This window comes from Clytia hemisphaerica, unplaced genomic scaffold (assembly GCF_902728285.1).
Source record: "Clytia hemisphaerica strain Z4C2 unplaced genomic scaffold, Clytia hemisphaerica genome assembly, whole genome shotgun sequence".
NCBI lineage: Eukaryota > Metazoa > Cnidaria > Hydrozoa > Leptothecata > Clytiidae > Clytia > Clytia hemisphaerica.
Window position 1 is genome coordinate 1,233,716 of NW_027103680.1, and position 21,602 is coordinate 1,255,317.

A 21,602-nucleotide genomic window follows, 5' to 3' on the forward strand; every position below is an offset into this window, starting at 1 on the left:
TTGTTTGATAGTGTCATTTAAAGAGTTTAAAGGTTTTACTTCTAAATGTTATATTATGATGTGTGTGCATAAGTCAAATGACTAATATGTCTGATCTTAATATTACTTTACTTCTATAGTGTTTGAGAGTAAATAATAAGTGTATCTTATTTCAAGATTCAAAGCTCATAAGGTTTAGTATGTCTTTTAATATTGTTGTTTAAATGCCAAAATATGTAGAAAAACTTTTCCCATTTTCTACTTAAGTTTAAAAGTAGGTTAAATATATCATATTTTTTTCAAACAGTGAAACAGAGTTTATTCAAACTTGGTATTGTTTTTATCTGGTGAACTTTCTTGTTTTCTTACAAAAATATTAGATTTTCAGAGATATTGTAGTCATACCGTTCATCGATTATAAATAATTATTAAAGTTTACTTTCTACAAAAATCTTTGATCAAAGTGTTTTGCTCTGCTCAAACTAGCTCTCTTTGTTCTAATAGCACGTAAAAGCTTGGTGTATGTATATACAATGTTTTTAGATCTCGTTAATAAGTCAGCTCAAACTAGCTCTCTTGGCTCTAATAGCTCGTAAAGTATGGTATGTATATACAAGGATGTTAGATCTCGAATCAATGGAATGTAGTTAATAAGTAATTCACTAAATCAGGTTTCTATTGCTTTATCTCATCAATTTAATGATATAGCTCATGATACTTTAATTGCTTAATCCTTTTTAATTCAGGCAATTAGATATTGATCACTAGAAATGAAATGATGTTTGAAAAAAATATTTCTGATTACACATAAACTTTATTTTTTTTCATCTGTGGCTGGTTTTTTGAAAATCGTTTATTTTGTTTATTTTGATGTGTGGAAAATGAAAGTGAAAGAACAAAATTTTGAAGTGGTTTCTAATTTCATTCACTTCTATGACCGTTTCATGAGAGATGAGTCTTTTATCATAGTGCATGAATTATGAGACATAATTGCATATCTATTGGATAATTTATCAGTTTTATTTTGCGTACAACTTCCTACAAAATGTAACCAAATCTTTTTGACTTTACTTTTTAGAAATTGAAAAATATTACAAAATGACTTGAATAATACACGATAACAAGAGAGTATTCGAAAAGGAAATTCAGCTGACAAAAAATCAAAACAATGTTGAATTGCCTATGTTCTCTGGCTGTGAATGGTGACAAGAAGAATGGAGCGATCACAGTCTACTTCCTTTCAACAAGTGGAAGACTGGTTAAGAGGTCTGGGACTACTGCAATATGCTCAAAGTTTTTATGATAATGGATACGAAGAAATAGACACATGTAAAGAGATTACTCAAGAAGATCTTGATGTCATCGGCGTCAAAAGTGAACGCGATAGAGATGATATTATTATAGCAGTCGAGAGGCTGAAACAGAACTTATATTTTGAATTGGAAGCTCCTATTATTGAGAAGCCAGAACCGGTCAAATTTGATCCCCTTGTTTTGAAATCGAAACTAAAGGAAGAACTTGCGAAACGGAATACACAATTGATCGAACCTCCATATTATTTTCCAGTAAGTTTTGCTAATAACTAAAAAAATTTCTTTCAGGAATAGTGTGTTTGTTTGTACCAAAATTTTATACAAAGTTCATTTTGAACAACCATTATACCCTATAAACTTTATCGTAAGTTATTTACCTCAGCTATCGTTAGCGAAAAGATCGAAGCCTTTAACTTTCATAGATTGCAACAGAATGAATAGTTCTTCATGTTGACTTTGAGAAAATAGAAAATTCATTTAAAAAGTTGATTGTTGGACTGGTTTCTTGTGTTTGAAAATGTCTTCTCTAGTATTGGGCTATTCCAGAAAAAATTTGTACCCCTCTATGTTGAGGAGATATGTGACCCCCTGGATTTTTTTCTAATTTTTCAGGACCCCCTTGGATTTTTTTCTCCCATTCCTTTGGACCACCCTGGATTCTCAACCCGACTTTACTGACCACCCTGGATTTTTTATTTTCCAGATCACCCTGGACGTCACACCTCCTCAACTCAGGGGGTGCAGACTATTTCTTTCGACTTGATTTATTGAACTTGACTTTTGAAACTGACTTCAAGATTATATATTATATTTCTCCAAAACAGGATGGGAAGCTTGGTGACTTGTATCCCCTGGCTATACAACTGGCCGACGACTTGGGAACTGTTTTCCCTGATGTGTTGGAAGGTTTAGAACAATTACGTAAACGACAGCTACCGGCACAGACCTATGATGAACTGAATGAGGTATATACTGTGTGTGTGATTTTCATTCTCAACTTCAGTCTAGATACAATCTTAAAATGACTGTGTGTACGTCCCCTGAAGGTGGGAATTGCAGAATTTATTGAGGAATTCTTTATCATTCATCTAAAACCTTGATTTCTTTTAGATTGTGGACGAGCTTTTTTGCCAAAATATGATTAAGATCTAAAGGCTGGAAACTCCAAAAAAATGCTCGGATTGGTCTTAAAATTCAGCACAAATTGTGCTTAGCTTGGATAACGAGTAACTTTTTTCTCTTTATTCTAAACTTAATATTTTGGGCCCTTATGACGAGTTTCTGAATATAACTAAACATAATGGGGCCTGCAGAGGCCTGCGCAAAAGAAAAAAAAGTGAGTCCAGTACGGTGTACTGTACGTTTGACAACATTTTGCATCTTATTAACAAGTTTTATGCTTAAAATTTTGTTTTGATTTCTTTTTACTTTCCACTTTTTTTTTTAGCTTCCTGAAGACGGAAAGGAAAGAAGAAGTAGCACTGTAAGCAATCAGGTTAAAGTCCTCTTTCATTTATTTTGTTCATTGTCTTCACTATCATTGGGCCATTCCATTGGGCTTGAGGATATCGGATATCCAGGGGGTTAACGATTTTTGTTCAAAAGTGGATACCCAGAGGGTTAAATATCTACAAGGGAGTGGATATCCAAGGGATAAAGTGTCTTTTCAAGTAAAAAATACGATATCCAGGGGTAAGCATCTTTATAAGAGAGGATATTCAGGGGGTTGAGCATATTTTTAAGAGTGGATATCTAGCGGGTCTTTACTAATAAAGTAGGATATCCAGGGGGTTCGATACTTCGAAAAATCAATATCCTCAACAGTGGGGGTAGAAAGTTTTTCTGGAAAAGCCCATTTTTCAACCAACAAAATATGAAATTGTATCATGTTTTTTTTGAGTGTCAGATATATACCTCCAATTTTTAAATATATCTTAGGTTTTTGTTGCCTTTAGTTACTTAATACTATTACTGAATTTTGGTTTATTTGTCATCTTTTAGCTTCTAGACCCAGCTGAGTATTTAAATTGTGAGAATCCAGCCAATGCGAAGAATCGTGGACACAGTTTTTCCAAATATGACACAAGAGTCACCAAAAGTACAACTGATCTGACTAAAGGTGAGAGAGCAATTCTTTTTCGATATTGTTGCAGCTTCCTGTAAAGGCTTTTTGTCTCGTAAAAAGTACAAGATAAAAATGTGATATTAGAAGGCAGGCGGTGCTTATCAAAATGCACAGTATCGCTCAATCGATGATCTCTTTCTGTTCAAGTTTTGCAAATGATATAAATGAAGAACTTTTAAAAGACCTTGTTGCACGAATTTAGGGAATGCCTGAAATGAATTCAATTTGGCAGAAATTCAATTTGGTGGATCGCGAAAAAAAGAAGAATTTTTGTGAGAACTTAATTTGGCAGATTTCATCCAAACTTTCTTTTCGCCAAAATTCCTTCTGTCTAGCCGGCGAGAATGAGCTGATACAATTCGAATAATATAATAGGCTACTGTTAGTACTGTCCTGAAAATGAAACATTTTGCATATTTTTGTTTTACAGATATTCACCACGAGCGATCATCATCTGCACCCTATACTGGTAAATACAAAATCAAAAACCCTGGCAAACCAGACGATGGTAAATCATCTAAGAGTCGGTTCGGTAGTATTTTCCGCAAAGACACTGTCAAATCGAACAGGGGAAGTTTAAAGGAACCTCACTATGAATTCAAAGCAGACGAGCTGGATTTGTCGCAATCCGAACTGGCTGATATGATGACTAAAGTGAAAAGCAAGGAAATGAGTGCAGAGGAAGTGCTGGCTGCTGTAAAAAAGTAGGATTTTTAGCACCATGCATTGATCTGAAAGATCTCCCATCCACAGTAGCCAATGGTCTTTGAGATATCATAAGCTATTGGATGATCACACTTACACACTTTTTGTAACACCAAGAGCAATAAATGATGATCCTCACTACATTTTAGAGCACTGTCATTAAGTATATGCAAATTTCTCGCAAAACATTCTTATCTCCTCCCTAACCTGGGAATTAAACTTGGTGATGTGCGGGAGTTTATTTATTTCTGGGGAGTACTTAAATTTTCTGTTACACCGGTAAGAACAGTCCGTCAGTAGGAAAAAATTTAGGGGCAATACAGAGTGCCCCATGAAAGAGCCTAACAGTAATAAAAATATTTTATTTTAACAACGGATCAGAATAAATTTTCGAAAAATATTTTCTCAAATTAAATTACAATATACAGTTGGTTTTCGCTAAACCTATAATGATAATGCTATACAAGTTCGCAGGCCACCGTGCGAGCACATGGGCCTCTATGAACCGCTCTTTGTTCGGTTTACAATTTTCTTAAGATAGAGTTTTTTCCTAGGGCTCCCCCTGACTTTGAATTTAAAGTTTGCATCCTTTAGTAACGTGTTCATTTCTTGGGCTTTCATACACCACTCTTTGATTATCTTCCTTTCACTTTTCGTAAGATCTTCTGTCACACGGAAGGGCAATCTTTCTCCTTTAGTGATTGCTCTTAACACTGTATTTTTGTCTTCTTCGTTTGCAAATCGGACTTTTATTGGTCGATAGCGTTTTTCATCTTCCTTTTCCTTCGAAAATTTTCCGATTCTTTGAGTTTCTTCAATCTTTATATTCCTTAAGCTTAGTTTCTTAGGTAAGACTTTTTCATTTAGATATTCTTCGTCGTAGATTTTGGTTGACTCCTCTGAATCTTCAGTGGATTCGTCAACACCATGAAGAATTAGATTGCACGCCGTGGATTGAATCTGTCGTTCCTCCTGTTTTTCCCTTCGAAGTACGTTTTCTATGTTTTTCTCGATTTGCCTCGACGGGACTGCTGCGTAGCTTTGTGATCTATTTTCTCCTTTCTTCTCAATGATGTCTTCCATCTTCTTTTCGATCGTTGCCATTCTGGTCTCAAAGCTATCCTTTATTTCGCTGATCATTGTATTAACGTCTTTGGACTTTAGTTGAGTGATTTCTACGTCCTGGGCTTTCATTATATTTTCGCAAGCTTTTATCTCCTTTCGGAATCCTGAAACTGTTGATGTTTCACATGAATTGACCCGTTCCAATAGATCAGGGGTGATCACGACACAGTTTTGACAGACAAAAGCTCTCGATTTGTATGTTAGACATAACTGGATTAGTGTACGATTCGATTGCACTTTTTACATTCAAGTGTGCCTTTAGATCTTCCTTCTTCACTTGTAACACATTCAGATGGGCTGCAAAGGTCGTAAATTGATGCTGAATTCGGTTGTTTTCGTAAATTTTCCTGAATTTTCTCCGCCATCTTTACATCTTTTAACAACACATCCGTTCCTATACCTATACCTATATCTATACTCAATACTAAAACCACACAAGAATTTTGGCTGTGGATTCCTTTCCCTTGAGGATCTGAATTAGAGATAGTTAACCACCATGAATTATACTTTTCTTCTTCCTTCAAAACAGACGCACTCATTCAGGAGGGGAAGTCAAGTCACAACAACCTTCACCAAACACAACTCTCGAACGAAGTGACGGCTCCTCTTCAAGTACCTCCATCACACCAACAAATTCACTCGGTAAAAACAAGAAAAATAAAATCTCCAAAAACATGATCAAGAGGTCACCCAGTGCAACTTTCTATACATCGAAAGACGATTCGACGCCTTATATGATTCCACCGGAAAACAAAAACAATTCTTTGGAACGCAAAAGAGTAAGTCATCTTATCAAATTTTTTCAATATCCTTAAAGTTGCACAGTTTTTTTCCATAGCTCGCCAAAGGTTTTTGTAAAACGCTGATCGTGTGAGTATATAGAGCATGGGCGATATTTGCGATGAAAAATATTCTTCGTTTTTCAACCTTTTCTATTCTCAACTTCAGTCAAATTCTCTCATCGCCATTATGTAAATCGAGTGCCGATTCAAAAATAAAAATCTCATATATTTTAAAATTACAATTTTTACAATATGAAAAGTCTAATCCAGTCAATTAGATAGAGAGTATGTTTGTTCTCTCTTGTATTGCTCAATATTTTAATCTATGGAAGGAGTAAACAGTTATTCTAAGCTTGAACCATGACTTTTGACATATTTTACGAGTCCTAAAACGTAACATTAATTTCACTAATAAAGCGACCTATTTTTATATCTTCATTTGAAATAAAGGGTTTTATACCATCTTGCTTGAACTCGAACTATTCTCATTTTGGTTACAAGTAGTCTATCATATTAAATTTTATTATATATGAATTTCATATAATTCGATTTGAATGAAGTTTTATATTGTATGCCGAGTTTATCGTTCTACATCTGCAATTTGAGCTTTACTAAGCTCATCTAATTTTCTGCCGATTGGTAATAGTATGAAGGTTTTGATCACAGACTTGCACCGCAATTGCTTGTGTTCAAAACCGAAGCTCTTCCAGGCAGGGTGTTATAAAATCATGGTGATAGACTGTATGAAGTTTTATATTATTTATTGTTTTCAACAGAGTGGTAGCTCGATGGGAGGTGAAGATTCACAACCAGATAGCACGATGAGCAGTCCAGAGATGGGTAAACACGGTATCATCTCCAAGATCAGGAGTTCTATGAGAAAGAAGGGAGCACGAAATAATCACGATCATGACCACGATGATACTAATAGTAATTACTCTTTGAAAATAATAATACTAACTTCGAGCATTTACACATATTCCCTTTAACTTGATTTGGAAAAAAATGATCTTTCCATCCTCATTCCATTCATTGTTCTCAGTCATTTCTTACTAACGCCGCACCAAGCACTTTTTTGTCCTTTATAGTTTTTTCTTACTTGTTGTACGAATTTTGTCTTATATAAGATAAAATATAATCAAATATCTTCAAATTAAAGATGATTCGAGATATCAAATGGCCATTTTTTGTTTAAAGCACATATTATATTTCCTATTTTAATTATCAGGTTTGAATCAATCAGGTGGCAGTTTATCCAGTCAAGAAAATCTATCAACATCTGATGAGCATCCAGGTAAGTACAGCCTAGTCCATAAACCCTTCACTAAGCATGTTTAGCTAGTTTAACCCTTTAACTGCCGTGGTATTTTTTACACCCTCGACCTATTTGCCAATGCCGACATGGGAAAAAGTAGCGATTTTCACTTCATTTTCTGAATAATATATGAAGTATCAGCCAAGGACTATAATTTTGAGTTGAAAATTATTTTTCAACATAGAAAACTTTTTAACTATTCATTTTTTTCATTTCAAATCATCAAATGGAAAAATCTTGTAAAACATGATAAATTTTCGGCAAATACGTCGATTTTATGCATGTTGGCAAATCCCGACAATGGCAAGGAAATCAAAAATGCTCATGTTGGCATATGCCGACATCGGCACGGAATGGGTTATAAAAATGGTACCCTAATGGTAGCAGTGCTCGATGGGGGTCAATTCATAATTCAATGAAATTCTTTCGTTTTAAAATGTTTTCACCCACATTTATTAGCGGTACCATTAGGGTACCACTTTCAAAAAACTCAATTGAGCGACAATTCGTGTCTTGACATTCTTGTCTTTATGGTCCCTTAATTTAAGAATGCCTCAGAAACCTTACTCAACAACTTGTAATTTCCATAACTCGAACAGATTTGTGATCCCCGTGTGTGTTCGAGCTATGGAGATTTAGCTGTTATATCATTTAACATGTGGAATCTAATATTCCTTTCTTAAGAGAAATATTCACCAGGCGTCAAACGACACGAACCACCACCGTTACCTCCAAACAAACCTTCGAAACCAGTCGCTTCTAACGTTTACCAAGATCCAGTTCCTATCGTACCTATATCGAATAAACCAACGCCACCTCCCCCCAGGAGTTCCACCCTTCAGAAGAACGAGGGAGATTGGGAAGTTTTCAGTGAAGAGGGTACTTCCCCTTCACCCTCATTGAAAATCAAAGAATACCCACAAAATCAAGAACAATCAAATAGTAACCGTAAAAAGAGTGCAGGTGGGGCGGGTCCCCTTGGCGTTGGTCGGGGTTTAGTTTTAGATTTGGATGCGGTTAAGTTGAAACCCACTCCAAGAGTACAGCCACGCGCTCCTAAACCAATACCAGGTACCACAACTGAAGACGCTAAAAAGCCGGAAACGCCCGGTACTCCGAAAGCACCACCTCGTGTTAAAAAAAGCCCTGGCGCTATGACGCCCGTAACGCCCATCTCGATAGCTGGAATCGATGATATTGGTGAAAATATGGACAATATAATTGCTGGTCTAGAGGATCGGTTGCACGATATTGAAGACAATTACGTAGATGATTCACAATTAACGAACTTTGAAACTCGGGAACCGGTTGAAAAACCGAAACCAGTTAAGAAACCTTCTATTACCAAACGCCCTATGTTACCACCCAAACCGCCCGCTAGAGAATCGGTTACTAATAACAGTGTTGATAAAAGGGTTGTTACGACGAGAACTTTTAAACCGTTACCGTTGAAACAGATTTTATGGAAGAAACTACGTTCAGAAGGTGTTCAGATACACGAAACACCTTACACCACAAACGTGAGTTTTGCTTTATTTTGAGTTTTCTTTATTTTGAGTTTTCTTTATTTTGAGTTTTTGTCAGTTCGAGAGAATTTAAACAAGAAATTCCTTGATACTTATTACATGGATAAAAAAGTTACAGCCCTTTGAAGGAGGATTAAAAGGGCCAAAAATGACCAAAAACAGCAAAAATGACCAACATCACTGTGCTGCAACTTTTAGAATGAGAATAGAGATTTGAAACAGAAAGGTTCAAATATAATAATGTCATGGTTTTTACAATTCTGTATTTTTTCATCTTCAATTTCCTTCTTAATATTTCAATTTTTCAAAAATCTTTTATCCTTTAGATCATTCTCCTTGGAAATGTCTTTCCAACGGTGTGAAACTTTCTAAGATAGCATGAATGTGTGCTGAGAAAATGGCAAAAAATTAAGTGTCCACATACTGTTGAGACAGACTTAAATAGATTTATACTTTACACATCAGCTATTATGTACATGTTATGCAATACCAAAGTCTTTGAAAAAATTTTGCCAGTATAGTATTTGCCATTACTCTCGGTGTAAGAAAACCTTTCACATCTTTATTGATTTAGGATGGCCATTGGAACGTACCGCAAGCATTGATTAATCGTTATGCAGAAGAGCTGAACCAATCCGATGTTGAAATCATCAATCAAATGGAAATACTGAGAAAAGAAAAATGTTCGAGCGCAAGGATACCGCACGTAAGATGGTTACTTTGAGATTGAATTTGAATTTGATGTATAATAAAGCTTTTGAAGAATGCCTCAGCATTATTTTTATATACAGTCGACGCTCTCTAATTCGACGTTCTACTATTCGATAGGCTCCCTTATTCAAATTTGAAATTTTTTTTCAATGAAAAAGTCCCCGTCAACAAGAAACTCTCATAAACGACGCTCCCTTATTCGATAAGCTCTCTTATTCGATGAAAATCCAACTCCCCTTGAAGATCGAATTAGAGAGCGTTAGCTGTATTTGTTTTATTTCCCGTTGCCGAAAGAAAGTAGCATTGTAAAAGTTAGAGCATGCGGGTCTTACCAAGGGGGGGGGGTTAAAGATGGAGCTTTATGGATTATTTTTTGCGAAATAATCGCCAAATTTATTTTCAATTTGGGGAGTTATTTTTGTGAAAATGAGAAAAAATCACGAAAACGCGAAATAAAATGTTGCGAACATTCATCCGATATCAAAGTTTAAAGACAGTTGTGTATCAAATATTGACATCTCGTTCTTTCTTTCCATTCTAGATTTCATTTTCTGATTCTCATAAAGATGCTCACAAGCTCACCGACAACTACTCAATTGACCAATGGTTAATCTACCACGGTTTACCGATGTTCGTTTCTGATCTCCAAGAAGTTAACGTGACCAGCATTGAGCAGATAAACGAATTAAAAGACAATGATTTCAAATCGATAGGGGTGTACCATGATAGGCACATAAATTTATTGAAAACAGCTGCCAAACAGCATTTGGAGAAAAGTTCGATAGTATTTTTCTAAAAAATAGAATTTTAATAATTTTCTTATATCAAATAATTATTTTTGTCACCCACTGTTTTGTATTATAATGTCTTACTTGCATTACCAAGGGGAAGAATTTTTTGCACCATTAAGAACTGATAACAGATTGTTGAAATGTGCGTTAGCCATAAACTAAAGTCCTTTCCGAATTATGTAGCTGCCAGTTAAACTACAAATGAGGATAGTTTTTGATTTATTATGGATTACGCAATCTAATTTTTGTGCTTGTTGAAAAGATAATCCTGAGTGGGACATTACTTTGCGAAAAGGTTCTAAAGAAAATTTGAAAATGATAATGAAAATGATGAAGAAAGAGTTCCTGGTAGAAGGTTACATTTACCAGACAATTAAATGAACATTGTCACGGGGAGTGCTCAATACGTTTGCAGAGCTAAACATCAAAATTTATTTTTCTTCAAGAATGGGCCCTTTTCATAAATTACGTCACGAACATCACTTGCCTCGTATTAAAACAATTATCATGGTTATTATGTCTCTTGAGAAAAAAATGTTTTTTTATCAATAGAAAGTAGTTTTAATAAGATCTGCTGGGAATTAATCACCTTGGCAAAATTTCAAAACCAGGCAAGTGATGTTCGTAACGTAATTTATGAAAAGGTCTATTAAAACATACTTCAGTCTGTTATAGATTTTTTATCCATTTACCTGACGATCGCGTTTAAGCGTGAAACAAACTGAAGTAAGTTTTAATTTTTGAAAAGAAATAAATTTTGAGGTTATATATACCATAATTTTGAAATACCAAACGAAGCACCGGGTGTTTTGTTGGATTAGAAATCGATATATTTTTGAACGAATTTTATGTCTGCTGATCGATCTTTTTTATTGATATTTGTTTTAAATATTTTTTTTTCTTGTCACATGATTTCTTATTTTCTTTTCTAACTAAATTTTTATTATTTTTACGTTCAATCAATTTTGTACTTTAAGAGAACCTTTTTATATTTAGCACTTCTGTATAGATTGATGCCTGGAAAATGATAAGTCTCGATCGCAAAGGGACAGCTTAAAGGTTTTTTTTTTTACATAGGTGTTCCCGTTTCATATCAGACACATATTTCATATCAGGACAGTGTCTTCCTATTGTTGTATTATGCTGATATAAGCAAAAAATGTTTTTCTTTTCCATTTTCTGACCAATCTTGCTCCACATATGTGTCAATCCGATGTGAAAAAGCTTGTGAATTAAAATTGATGTGTAAGCAACGATATCACTCTTATTTAAAATCAAAACCTTCAATTTCTTTGAAGTTTTACCAATTATACTAATTGTGAATCGAGTCAGCATCAATCTTATTCACCAGTGGAGTTATGGGGTATACTTTTATAGGTATGCATAAACACCAGCTGTCGAGGGAATCTTTAGTGAAAGTCTCTAGAACTTTTACACTTTATTTCTTATCAGAAAAACAAGCTGAGCTATTAATTAGAATTGGGTAAGTCATAAAATATTCTGAATTCACCCTAAAAATACAAATTGATACAAATGATTTAAAGGATAAAAAGTAAATCACAAATTAAGGGAAATAGCCAAAGCGTTTGTGGTTGTGATTTTTATAAAAGATAGTGTGCAGGGTTAACCTTCAACAGGTTTCATGCATCCTTTATTTAAAAATACTAGAAATTATAATGTAGTATTATATTATGTGAAAATACAAATGCTGCATTAGTCTTTATCCCTTTTATTTTAAACCAATGATTTTATCTCTATTTTCAGAATAGATTTTTTCTACAAACTGTTTATTAACTTGACCATTGAGAAAGTTTTGTTATGGTGTTGTATGGTTCATTCAATGTAATACCCAATTTTTTGATGATTTTTGAAATTTTTTAAAAGTGAATTTTGACTACAAAAGCTTATAACTTGAGAACCACTGAACAAAATTTATAACATTTGCCTTTCCTCTTTACAATGGGCCCGGGGGGGGGGGGTACTTGGGCAAAATGGGTGCCGGGTATGTGCGAGCCATAAGGGTACCTTTTCTCATTCCTCAAAAGTCTCTCAAAGGGGTACAAATTCAAAAGTTAGTCTCTGAAAGGGTCCCAAAATCACAAAAATTACCTTGTAGGTACAAAGTGGACAGAAAGTTGTCAGTAAAAACTTTTTGCTTGAAAGAGATTGAAAAGAAGTCATTGCATCAAAATCAAAAGAGGGCTAGACATTTGCAATAAATTTAGACAGCCAATTTTCTGCCCACTGTAATTCAAATTTAGAATAGGCAGGACGAAAAATGGATTGTTTAAACAAGAGCTTAGTTTGGTTCATTTAACAAGCATAGGATACTCGTCTTCAATCTTTAAAATAAACAGGTGGAGGCAAAGTGGGCTTGACTTTAATGAGGGACCTTAAACTATTTTCAAGTCTGTTAACATATGCTGATATTATACACGTTTTTTTTTTTTATTAGAACATCTAAAATTTGGCCGAGCCTGGATGTGCTTGTTTTTTTAGCAATTTTCAGCCTAAAATGTTCTTAAATGCGTTCTTAATTTTTCGGACTACTTTAAATCGACAACATCATGCAAAATAAAGAGCACTTAAAGTTGGTAAAATTTGGACAATATTTGACTCTCGATTTTAGAAAATCCATTCCTAAGTTTGGTTTAAACTGCTTGAAAAGAGGAAAAAATTGTAGTTTCTTGTCATTTTTTTCAAAACTGAGGCTGGGCACGTTCTTACGATGTTCTTAAATTTTCGACGAATTTCAGCCTAAATGTTCTTATAAACTGGGTTCTAATAAAGAAAAAAACGTGTATGTCGTCGTCGATGACTTTTTCTTGTGCGAATGAACTGTAAACTATATTTTTTCTCACCATGAAACTGTTCCATCTGTTTTTAAAGTATACAATTTTTTTTCTTAGGATCTGCTTATTCTCGATTCACCCTGTTGCCATGTCAAATTTGCTGACGTCAACCTTTATTTATCCAAAGACCATTATAGCTTTAGATTAAACTATTTTTACTCTCAAAATATTTAGGTGATCAAAAATATACTGATTTTTACATTATGTTTCTCGTTTTAGAACTCTAAGAAAAATAAAGAAAATCTAAAATAAAATTGTTTACCCATGATTGGGAAATGGGCCTGGGGCCTAGTAACGTAACGATGTTTATGGTTGGCTTTTATGGGTCATTGACGCCAAGACTCCACAAATAGATTTAATCCCAAGAGCCCTGGAACTAATGACGTCATAGATGAGGAAAGGATAAAGAGATGAAGTCCCGGTAAGAGCGAGTGTATATATTTTTTTCTTTTATGAATATTAACAAAATCATACTTAGGCTTGACAATGTATATATCGATTGCTTAGCCTGACAAAAGTGAAGAAACTTTCTGCATTTGATTTAATTTAATTCTTCTTGTTTCTTCTCGGTAGCACTTTTTAACCCTTGCCGAGCTTTATTTAAAGATTCGACCTCTTTGCTATGAGAAAAAATGAAGGCTCGATATGCCCTTATTAGCAAATAAATGAAAAGTGCAAATGCCGACAACGGCAATGAAAGGGTTAACCGATTGATACCCGAACCTCGATTATTAATCGAACTACACACGCCTCGGCCATTCATCAAATTCAAATTTTTCACAGTTATTACTAAACTTGTGTTTGACTTTCAATTCTTGGGTTACTGTCTTCTAGTCAATTTAAAATTTGATAAGAACTAGTAGATTTCGGCTCAGTCTCTGTTGTTTTTCATTTTTTCGAGATATTCAGGGTTAAAATGACCTACGATGTTCTTTTAATGCTTAGCTTACGTACCCTACTGGGAGGAATTGTCCATGGGCCATTTAGGCTGCTGCTATCAGTGGCGTTGTGGGAAAATTTTTCTGGAGGGGCCAAAGTCAATTTTTTTTAAATGACGCCCCCCCCCCCCAATTTTCCAAAGTGGTGCCCTCACCCACCACTTTCTAAACTTTTACTAATTCATTTGCCTAGACATAATGAGGAAGGAAATATTTAATGGAGAAGAGTAGATATATCTTTGATGAATGGAAAAAGGGAAAAACACGCCCCACCATGGTTGGGGCCGACCAGAAAATTTTTAAAAATCGACTGCCAAGATACCCTAAATCACTAAATAAAAATGGACAAATTTGACACTTGCTAGAGTGAAAAAAAACTTAAAGAAATAAAGAAACAATGTGTAATGCGAGCGAAGCGAGCGGAAAAATTGATGATTTATGATTTCATTATTGTTGTCAGCAAATTAGTCTTCGGGCGCAGTTAGATTTTCATTTAATAATGCTATATTGTACACAAAAAAACTTGTAAAATACCTAGATTGCAAAAAAGTTACCAATTAACATTATTGCGAGCGAAGCGAGCGAGAAAAAAATTCAAGTTTTTTAAAATTATCTCGGTAAAATTGGTCCTGGGCGCAATTTAAGGCGCGTAAAGTATGATTTTTAAGATAGGGGCGTTTAAAAAATCTCTTTTGGCGCCCCTTGCTCTTCGGCGCCCCTTCAAAAAAGCTCCGCTGGGGGGCCATGGCCCCCGGCCCCCCCTGCCACAACGCCACTGGCTGCTATCCAATAACGGATTCGTGCTCCTTATAGAAAGGCCTATACTACCTGGGGTTTGGTAGAGGTCTGTGATTCAGACTAGGGACCATTGTTCTAAAATTATCAAATCGTGCTGGTGTAGTAGAAGTGACCACACACACAATGAAAGACCACGGTCACGCGTCAGCAATAATTGGTCAATATTTGGATCTTATTTGATCCCCTTTTTTAATTCTCGCTTCATTATTCTACTTACTCGTGACCGCTTAAAATTCCCGGTGTTCAAAAATTTGATGATCAGCATTTTTAACATATTTTCTTTATTTTTTTTCTAACCAACATTCACGAAAGTTTTGACCGTCTTTTATGGTATCCTTTCTTATCTTTATTTAGATTCCTGGATTTGATTTCAACATTTTCTAAAATATATTGTATTGCATGAAACCTAAGCTTTTGAAGTGTTAAATGTTTTGTTTTTACATAAGTCTTCCCGTTTCATATCAGATACATATTTGATATCAGGACAGTGTCTGCCTTTTATTATATTATGCTGATATAAGCAAAAAATGTTTTCTCTTCCTCTTTCTGACCAATCTTGCTCCACATTCGGGTCAATCCGATGTGAGTAAATTAAAATTAAAATTGATTAAAATTGATGAGTAAGCAAACGATATCACTCTTATTTGAAAACAAAACCTTTAACTGTGTTAATGATTGCTGTAAGTTTCACTGAAACGCACATGTTACTGTGCTGAAAAGAGGCGTTACCTGAAACTTCAATATCATCGAACTCCTTAGTTGTTTCCGTTGAAATGTTTAAATGAAAAAATGACGAAATGTAGATTTATGACAACGCAAAATGTGATGTAGTCATTTGAGATAACGACAGTGCATTGATTTCTGGATAAACCTTGGCGATAACGTATTAGGCTGTTTTGCCATCAATTGACCAATTCGGTTTTGTAGAGATCTGCGATTCAGAATGAGAGATGGGATAAAAATCCGGAAAACTTAGCTTGCTCTTCGTATAATGAAAAAAAACTGCACCTTTCCATGAATGAAAGGGACCTCATTTTGTCTCGTAAGCAATCTCCGTCGTGGACGTTAGTTAACAAAACATGACGGAGCTAGCCTATATATAAGAAGGTAACATCGTTTAGTTTAACTGCACGACTGTACAACAGACCACTTCATTGATTGTTTATCCTTCGCCTAAAATAACGGCTGTTTTCTATTATCACTGAAGTGGCCAGACAGTACTCAGACATTGAGAAATCCCTTTTAAAGACTATGACTCGATAGCTCAATAGCGACTGTCCTTAGGCTACTCTATAGCTTACTGTAAAATTTACGAAACATTTGGTTTTTGACTTAGGTTAATCCTCTTCAGTTCTTTCAAAAACCGGAGAGTTTCCGTAGACAACGTTACGTCATGAATATAATAAATATAAATGCTGTATCACACATTGTATGTCTTAACAGTTTGGAAAAAAGTGCCAAAATTTTGGTGATAATATCAAATTTATAGAGTTTGATCAGTTTGATGATGACGTTTCGAAACTCAAAAGTCAAAAGTATTTTTAGAAAAATATTGAATTTGATCCATCTCCATGAAGAGAAATTCATCCTATATTACAACCTGTTCCAAAAACAGTCACTATTTTCGTTTGTTGTTTACCCTTAGGATCTTATAAGTGATACCATAAATAAAATAGTCAACACACGTCAACGGATGCATGACGTCTTTTGAATCATCTGGTTGAATCATAAAGGAAGCCATTGTCATTCTATGATGTTTCAATACCAAATAAACAAAATTGGACTCATACATAGGTCGTGAATTTTTTGTAGCAATGACTTTTTAGTTGAATTTATGATAAACTTTACAGGGCCTTCACACAGTTGCTTCTCTCTCATTCAATCTTCAACTGACGTCTGACTTTAGAAAAAGTAGGGAAGAATAGGGAGCATTTCAAACTACTTTCTTGCCTGAGGGCACCAATATTTTAGTTTAGTTCGAATTACAGAGAGTTTCGAATTAAAGAGATTCCAATTAGTTGACTGTATTTGCACTTATACAATTTTTTTCTTTATCTTATTCATCTCATTGAGCTTGATTCCAGCTCATTTGGTATACCGGGAACTTAGCTAGCTCCAAACGTCAAAACGTATGTCTATCTAAACGTCCAATACATGGACAAAACGTTAGACGGACGTTGAAACAACGTTAAGTACTAATTGGGAAGTACCAAAACCATCACTTGAATTCTTCCTTGTATTTCGTTTGTTTTATCGATATTTTTCCGACTAAGTCATCTTGTAGGGGATTATTATGTTTGGTATTTTTTGGCACCTCAAGCACTATCATAACAAAATCAAGTAAAAAATACAACACACATTTTTTTCCTATATTATTTCCCTCATGTGGTTAGCCTCAAAACATCATATCAAAAATCGACCCTCAAAACTTTTCTTTCAAGTATCCGATTTTACTTTTAAGCTTTATGGATCATCCGAAATATTGACACCTCTTAAACCTCTATTTTCGTAATTGACTCTAAGGAATGTCTTTCCATTGCCAAAAATCCATCGTAAAAGGCAAACTAGATTTCTTCTCTAATTCAGTCGACTCTCTATAACCTGAAATCAGATCGTCATTGTTTCCTGCACACCACGCTGAAGCTCTAAAAGGGATGTAAAAACAAACGATCCGATGAATAAGTTATCTCGATTTTTCAAGGGCTGGGTCACACTAAAAATAGTCTGAATCGCAGACCTCTAAAGATAGGTATATCTATAAGAAACATTTTTTGCTAGAGGATTAGCAGAAGCCTATACTAAAAAAGACTGGGAATTCCAACAAAGCATCGTGATTGTATTGATATCGGGCGATGTATTAGAAGAAAATTCAATCTTAGACATCTCGGCTCGAAACAAGATTCTTGTTACAAAATAGAACGGACTATTTTCCTCAGATGGTAAATTTTCAAGCGCCTTTACCAAAGCACCAACCGAGAAATTAATAACGCATACCGTTACGTTGAAGTTCCATTCATTTATTGATCAAAATTGAAAACTTGGGTATCTCGACTTTTTAACCCTTTAAACCCGAATGACGTGTATACGTGTATACTTCAAATTAGCCGACAAACTAAGTCCTAGTTTTAAGACTCCTAACCGCTTGATTTAAAAGCTCATTAACAGGGTGTTTTTCTGAATGAGTATAAAAATACCTTTCCTCTATGGTACCAAAACCATTGTCTAACTCTCAAGTTTTAAGCTTTTATGCCGCCAGTTTGAAGTTTTGGATTTCAAAAAAAAGTTGAAAATCTTCACATTTTTCAAAAAATGTTTCGCGCTGGAAAGGTTAAGGAATATTCTCTTGTTTGACTTAGCTAAATTTTCTAAATTTGGTAGAATATTCAATCAGAGATTTGGAAAAAGAGGATAAGAAATGCGCTATTCAACTATTTGAAGCGAGGCTGTAGAATCTTTTGTTTCTATTGAAATGTCTGCGGCCGATCGATTGTTTTCATTCTGAACCAATCAGAGCGCTTGATTCGTTATGCGCACAAGACTAGAAGTACAAACAAAAAATGGCAGCCGTGATTGATATCGAAAGTGAAATAATTTTTTTTTAAATCAGGGATTTTGATATTTTTTATAAGCACTTTTCACTTTGAACGTAGTGTTTCTCAAGCCTTCGTCGTTGTGCTTGAAGGGGAGAATTGCGCAGCTTCGACCAAAATATTTTCCTTATAAAATGATCGAATCAATTTATACATACTGTAGCTAAAAGAATTGAAATTTACATTATAAAACCAAAAATGATAAGCTTGTAAAACAAAGATAATTTTTCGTTATTTCTTGGACTAGAGTTTCTAATAAACAATATCACGAAGGCCTCTTCAGCCGGGTAGCGATGTTGGGTAACAGAACAAATTGGAGGAAAGGAAAAAATTGAGCTCAAAAGAAAAAAGAAGCGATGATAGTTCATGATATCAATGCTAGATCACAAATATCATGAAGTCTTTCTTTTAAGAGCTTTATGAACTCGAAAGAATAAAGCATAAAATAATCCAAAAACATTATTGAAAAAAATACAATAGTTATACAAAACAGCTCCATCTAGGGATTGCCCCTGATATAATGATATATCTATCTAGCAAATAAAACAGTATAATAAAAGTGTATAATTTGAAATTTTTCTAAAAAAGATTAAACCCAAAAGGGTTTTTTTATAACACCTGGGAAATTATAAAGACGTATTGCATGAAAAAAATCAGTATCATTCATGACTTAACTTGAAATAAAATTGAGAAGACTATAAACCTTACAACTGATTTTTAATTAGTACTGATTCAGATTGTATAACTTGAAAGCTGGACTAGAAAATTATATTAATGCTCCATAGAGGACTAAATCCAATACATGTGTAACTCATTGTTTAAAAATTAAATACATTTACATATGGAAAAAATATTGGCAAAATAATCATTGTGCTCAGAAAAACTTGTGATAGAACAAGTGAAAATATGTGTCCAAGTAGAATTGTAGAATTTAAATAGAAGCACTTTTGGGGTCTTCTAGTCTGCTAGTTTGTTTACATATGGTAATTTTGGCCCACGTGTTTCCTGGGCTCTGATGACTTGTTTGGACCATATTTCCAGGGACAACATGGATACAAAACAAACATTCAAATAAATGCAGGTTCGAAAAATATTCTCCAGACTGATCAAATTTACATAATACGTGTATGGAAATCCACTTTTTCCAGAGAACATTTTCCAAGTATATATCCAATTTCAAAGGATATGTAGGCGGTGCTCAACCAGGTTTAACTGTTCATATCCACGGTTGTCCAGAAAACATTTACAAAATATCAACATCCACTGCATATATTTATTACTCCATTCTATTCTGTTTTGGTCAAGCTAAATAATGCACGTAATATAGTTTCTGCAGGTTTGATTTCCTCTTTTATCATACTTTTCCCATATGCCTTAACGTGAAGGTCAAAATGCAAAAATGTTGAGTCATTCTGAGTCAATCTTTGCTTTCATTGCATCAGTGCTTGGATGGCCAATACTTAACTTTCCGTGGGCTGGTTTTTCTGGGAAGTGTTGTTATAAACATTATTTCATAGAGAAAATGACGATAACTAGCCTGAAAATATATAAAATGAAAATCTACTGTAAAACTAGGGCTTTTTTGTAAGCAATCTGTATGAATTACCCTAACACAGACTGTAAACTGGTAAAGTCCACCGATGAAATTATGTTTTGGCTGAAAAATTGTCAAAGCCTTGTGAGTCAATCCATTGACCGGTCAAAATCATGGCCCATCAATAGTCAACCTTTATAAATATCACATGTTGAAGTTATTTGAACTTTGCAATGTTTTTGTTGTCGAAACTTGAAATTTCCAACTATAAAGCCAATGCTTTCCCTAGATAAAGCTAAAAGTACCACAGAGGAAATCAAGTATACTTACTGAATCTCAATTCCATTACCATAGAGGCAGTTTTTCTAAGATTACACTATTTTTTTCATCTAAAAGTTGAAAAAAAAAACAACATTATCAACCGATATTGCCCATTTTAAATCAAAATGCCAAGAAGTTCTAGAGAGTGCCATGGAAAACTAAGGCATAGGTGGTCACAATCAACCTTCCTACTACCCATAAAAATTATGTCTGCAACACAAAAAATTCATTCAGAGCAATACAAGCCAGAAAGAAATTGGTCCCAATTTTTCAAAATTTCAAGCATGCCTCATGTCCGCCATCTTTACTCCCAGAATATAGAATGATTTTCCTCGATTTTCTCAGGGGAAACCCCCAGAAGATCAAAGATTCACACCCCAGTCTCTTTTTCACAAAGAACTCAGTGGAAAGCTTTATTCAAGGACTTTTTTCTTGAACATTGGTTAACCTGTACGTAACGCCATTTTGTTTCGGCCTTCCTTCTTGCTCAACTATTCTACAGCCTTGCTTCTTCAAAGGGTGCCGAATTCAAAAGGAAAGAATAGGAAAACAGCGAGCGGCAGCGGCATTTCTTATCCTCTTTTTCCAAATCTCTGATTCAATAGAACTAATATCACGACATATATTGAGAGAAGGAGGGGCAATAATAAAGTTACCCTTTAAAATAATTGATGTTTTTGCTGTAAATATGTAAGAGTCATTACTTACTTTAAAGGACGTGATGACACGAGCTTCCGTATTAGCGGTATTATTTTTTTTAGTATGCCAAAATGTTATTTTTGTGTGACTTTATTATATATTATTTCAGAAAGCCTCTATGTCATGTTTTTACTGTTTACCCTCTTGTCAAACCTATTCCTGGTGAATTTGTTCTTTTTCCAATGTTGCTGACAGATTTCACCTTAATGTTAAGGTTCCGTTTATATTCCTTTTTTTTTTGTCCTTGTTTTTAAGGTCTTGTTTTTATGCTTCATCTTATCAGAGTTAGAAGAATTTCAGAATTTAGAATCAAATCTTAAATATACTGTTTGGCTAAGTCATCGAATTTCGTAATCTAAAATATTACTATAGCATGATTCCATCACAAGAGCCTACTTTGCCGGGTTCTGAAGATGAATAATCTGCCAAACCCTGATAATTTATGTAAAAATTAAATGTCAGTAACGAAGCTAACTTCAGCTAGGTTCAACTGAAATA

General features: G+C 34.5%; 1 protein-coding gene and 1 long non-coding RNA gene across 3 annotated transcripts; one reads left to right on the top strand and one right to left on the bottom strand.

The window, feature by feature from the left end:
* Positions 1 to 1,055: 1,055 nt before the first annotated feature.
* On the top strand, positions 1,056 to 10,425 carry LOC136803754 (SAM and SH3 domain-containing protein 1-like). 2 transcript variants are annotated; one of them, XM_067060476.1, is made up of 11 exons: positions 1,056 to 1,544; positions 2,117 to 2,257; positions 2,740 to 2,787; positions 3,294 to 3,411; positions 3,848 to 4,121; positions 5,777 to 6,026; positions 6,806 to 6,959; positions 7,258 to 7,323; positions 8,029 to 8,864; positions 9,445 to 9,576; positions 10,123 to 10,425. In XM_067060476.1, exons 1-11 carry the CDS (start codon positions 1,179 to 1,181, stop codon positions 10,375 to 10,377), a joined length of 2,640 nt encoding a protein of 879 aa, XP_066916577.1. In that variant the 5' UTR covers positions 1,056 to 1,178; the 3' UTR covers positions 10,378 to 10,425. The 2 variants fall into 2 exon arrangements, with proteins under 2 accessions (XP_066916577.1, XP_066916578.1); XM_067060477.1 differs by having other exon boundaries at positions 2,740 to 2,775.
* Positions 10,426 to 19,384: 8,959 nt separating this feature from the next.
* LOC136803777 (uncharacterized) lies at positions 19,385 to 20,475 on the bottom strand. Its single transcript, XR_010846199.1, has 2 exons — positions 20,415 to 20,475; positions 19,385 to 20,087 (listed from the first exon to the last, which is right to left on the bottom strand). It is a non-coding gene; the product is annotated as an uncharacterized lncRNA (long non-coding RNA).
* Between the last annotated feature and the right edge of the window lie 1,127 nt (positions 20,476 to 21,602).

Coding starts and splice junctions, on each gene's coding strand:
- LOC136803754 (XM_067060476.1), top strand. CDS start 1,179: ATGGTGACAAGAAGAATGGAGCGATCACAGTCTACTTCCTTTCAACAA. Junction 1,545..2,116: donor AACCTCCATATTATTTTCCA/GTAAGTTTTGCT, acceptor TCTCCAAAACAG/GATGGGAAGCTTGGTGACTT. Junction 2,788..3,293: donor GTAGCACTGTAAGCAATCAG/GTTAAAGTCCTC, acceptor GTCATCTTTTAG/CTTCTAGACCCAGCTGAGTA.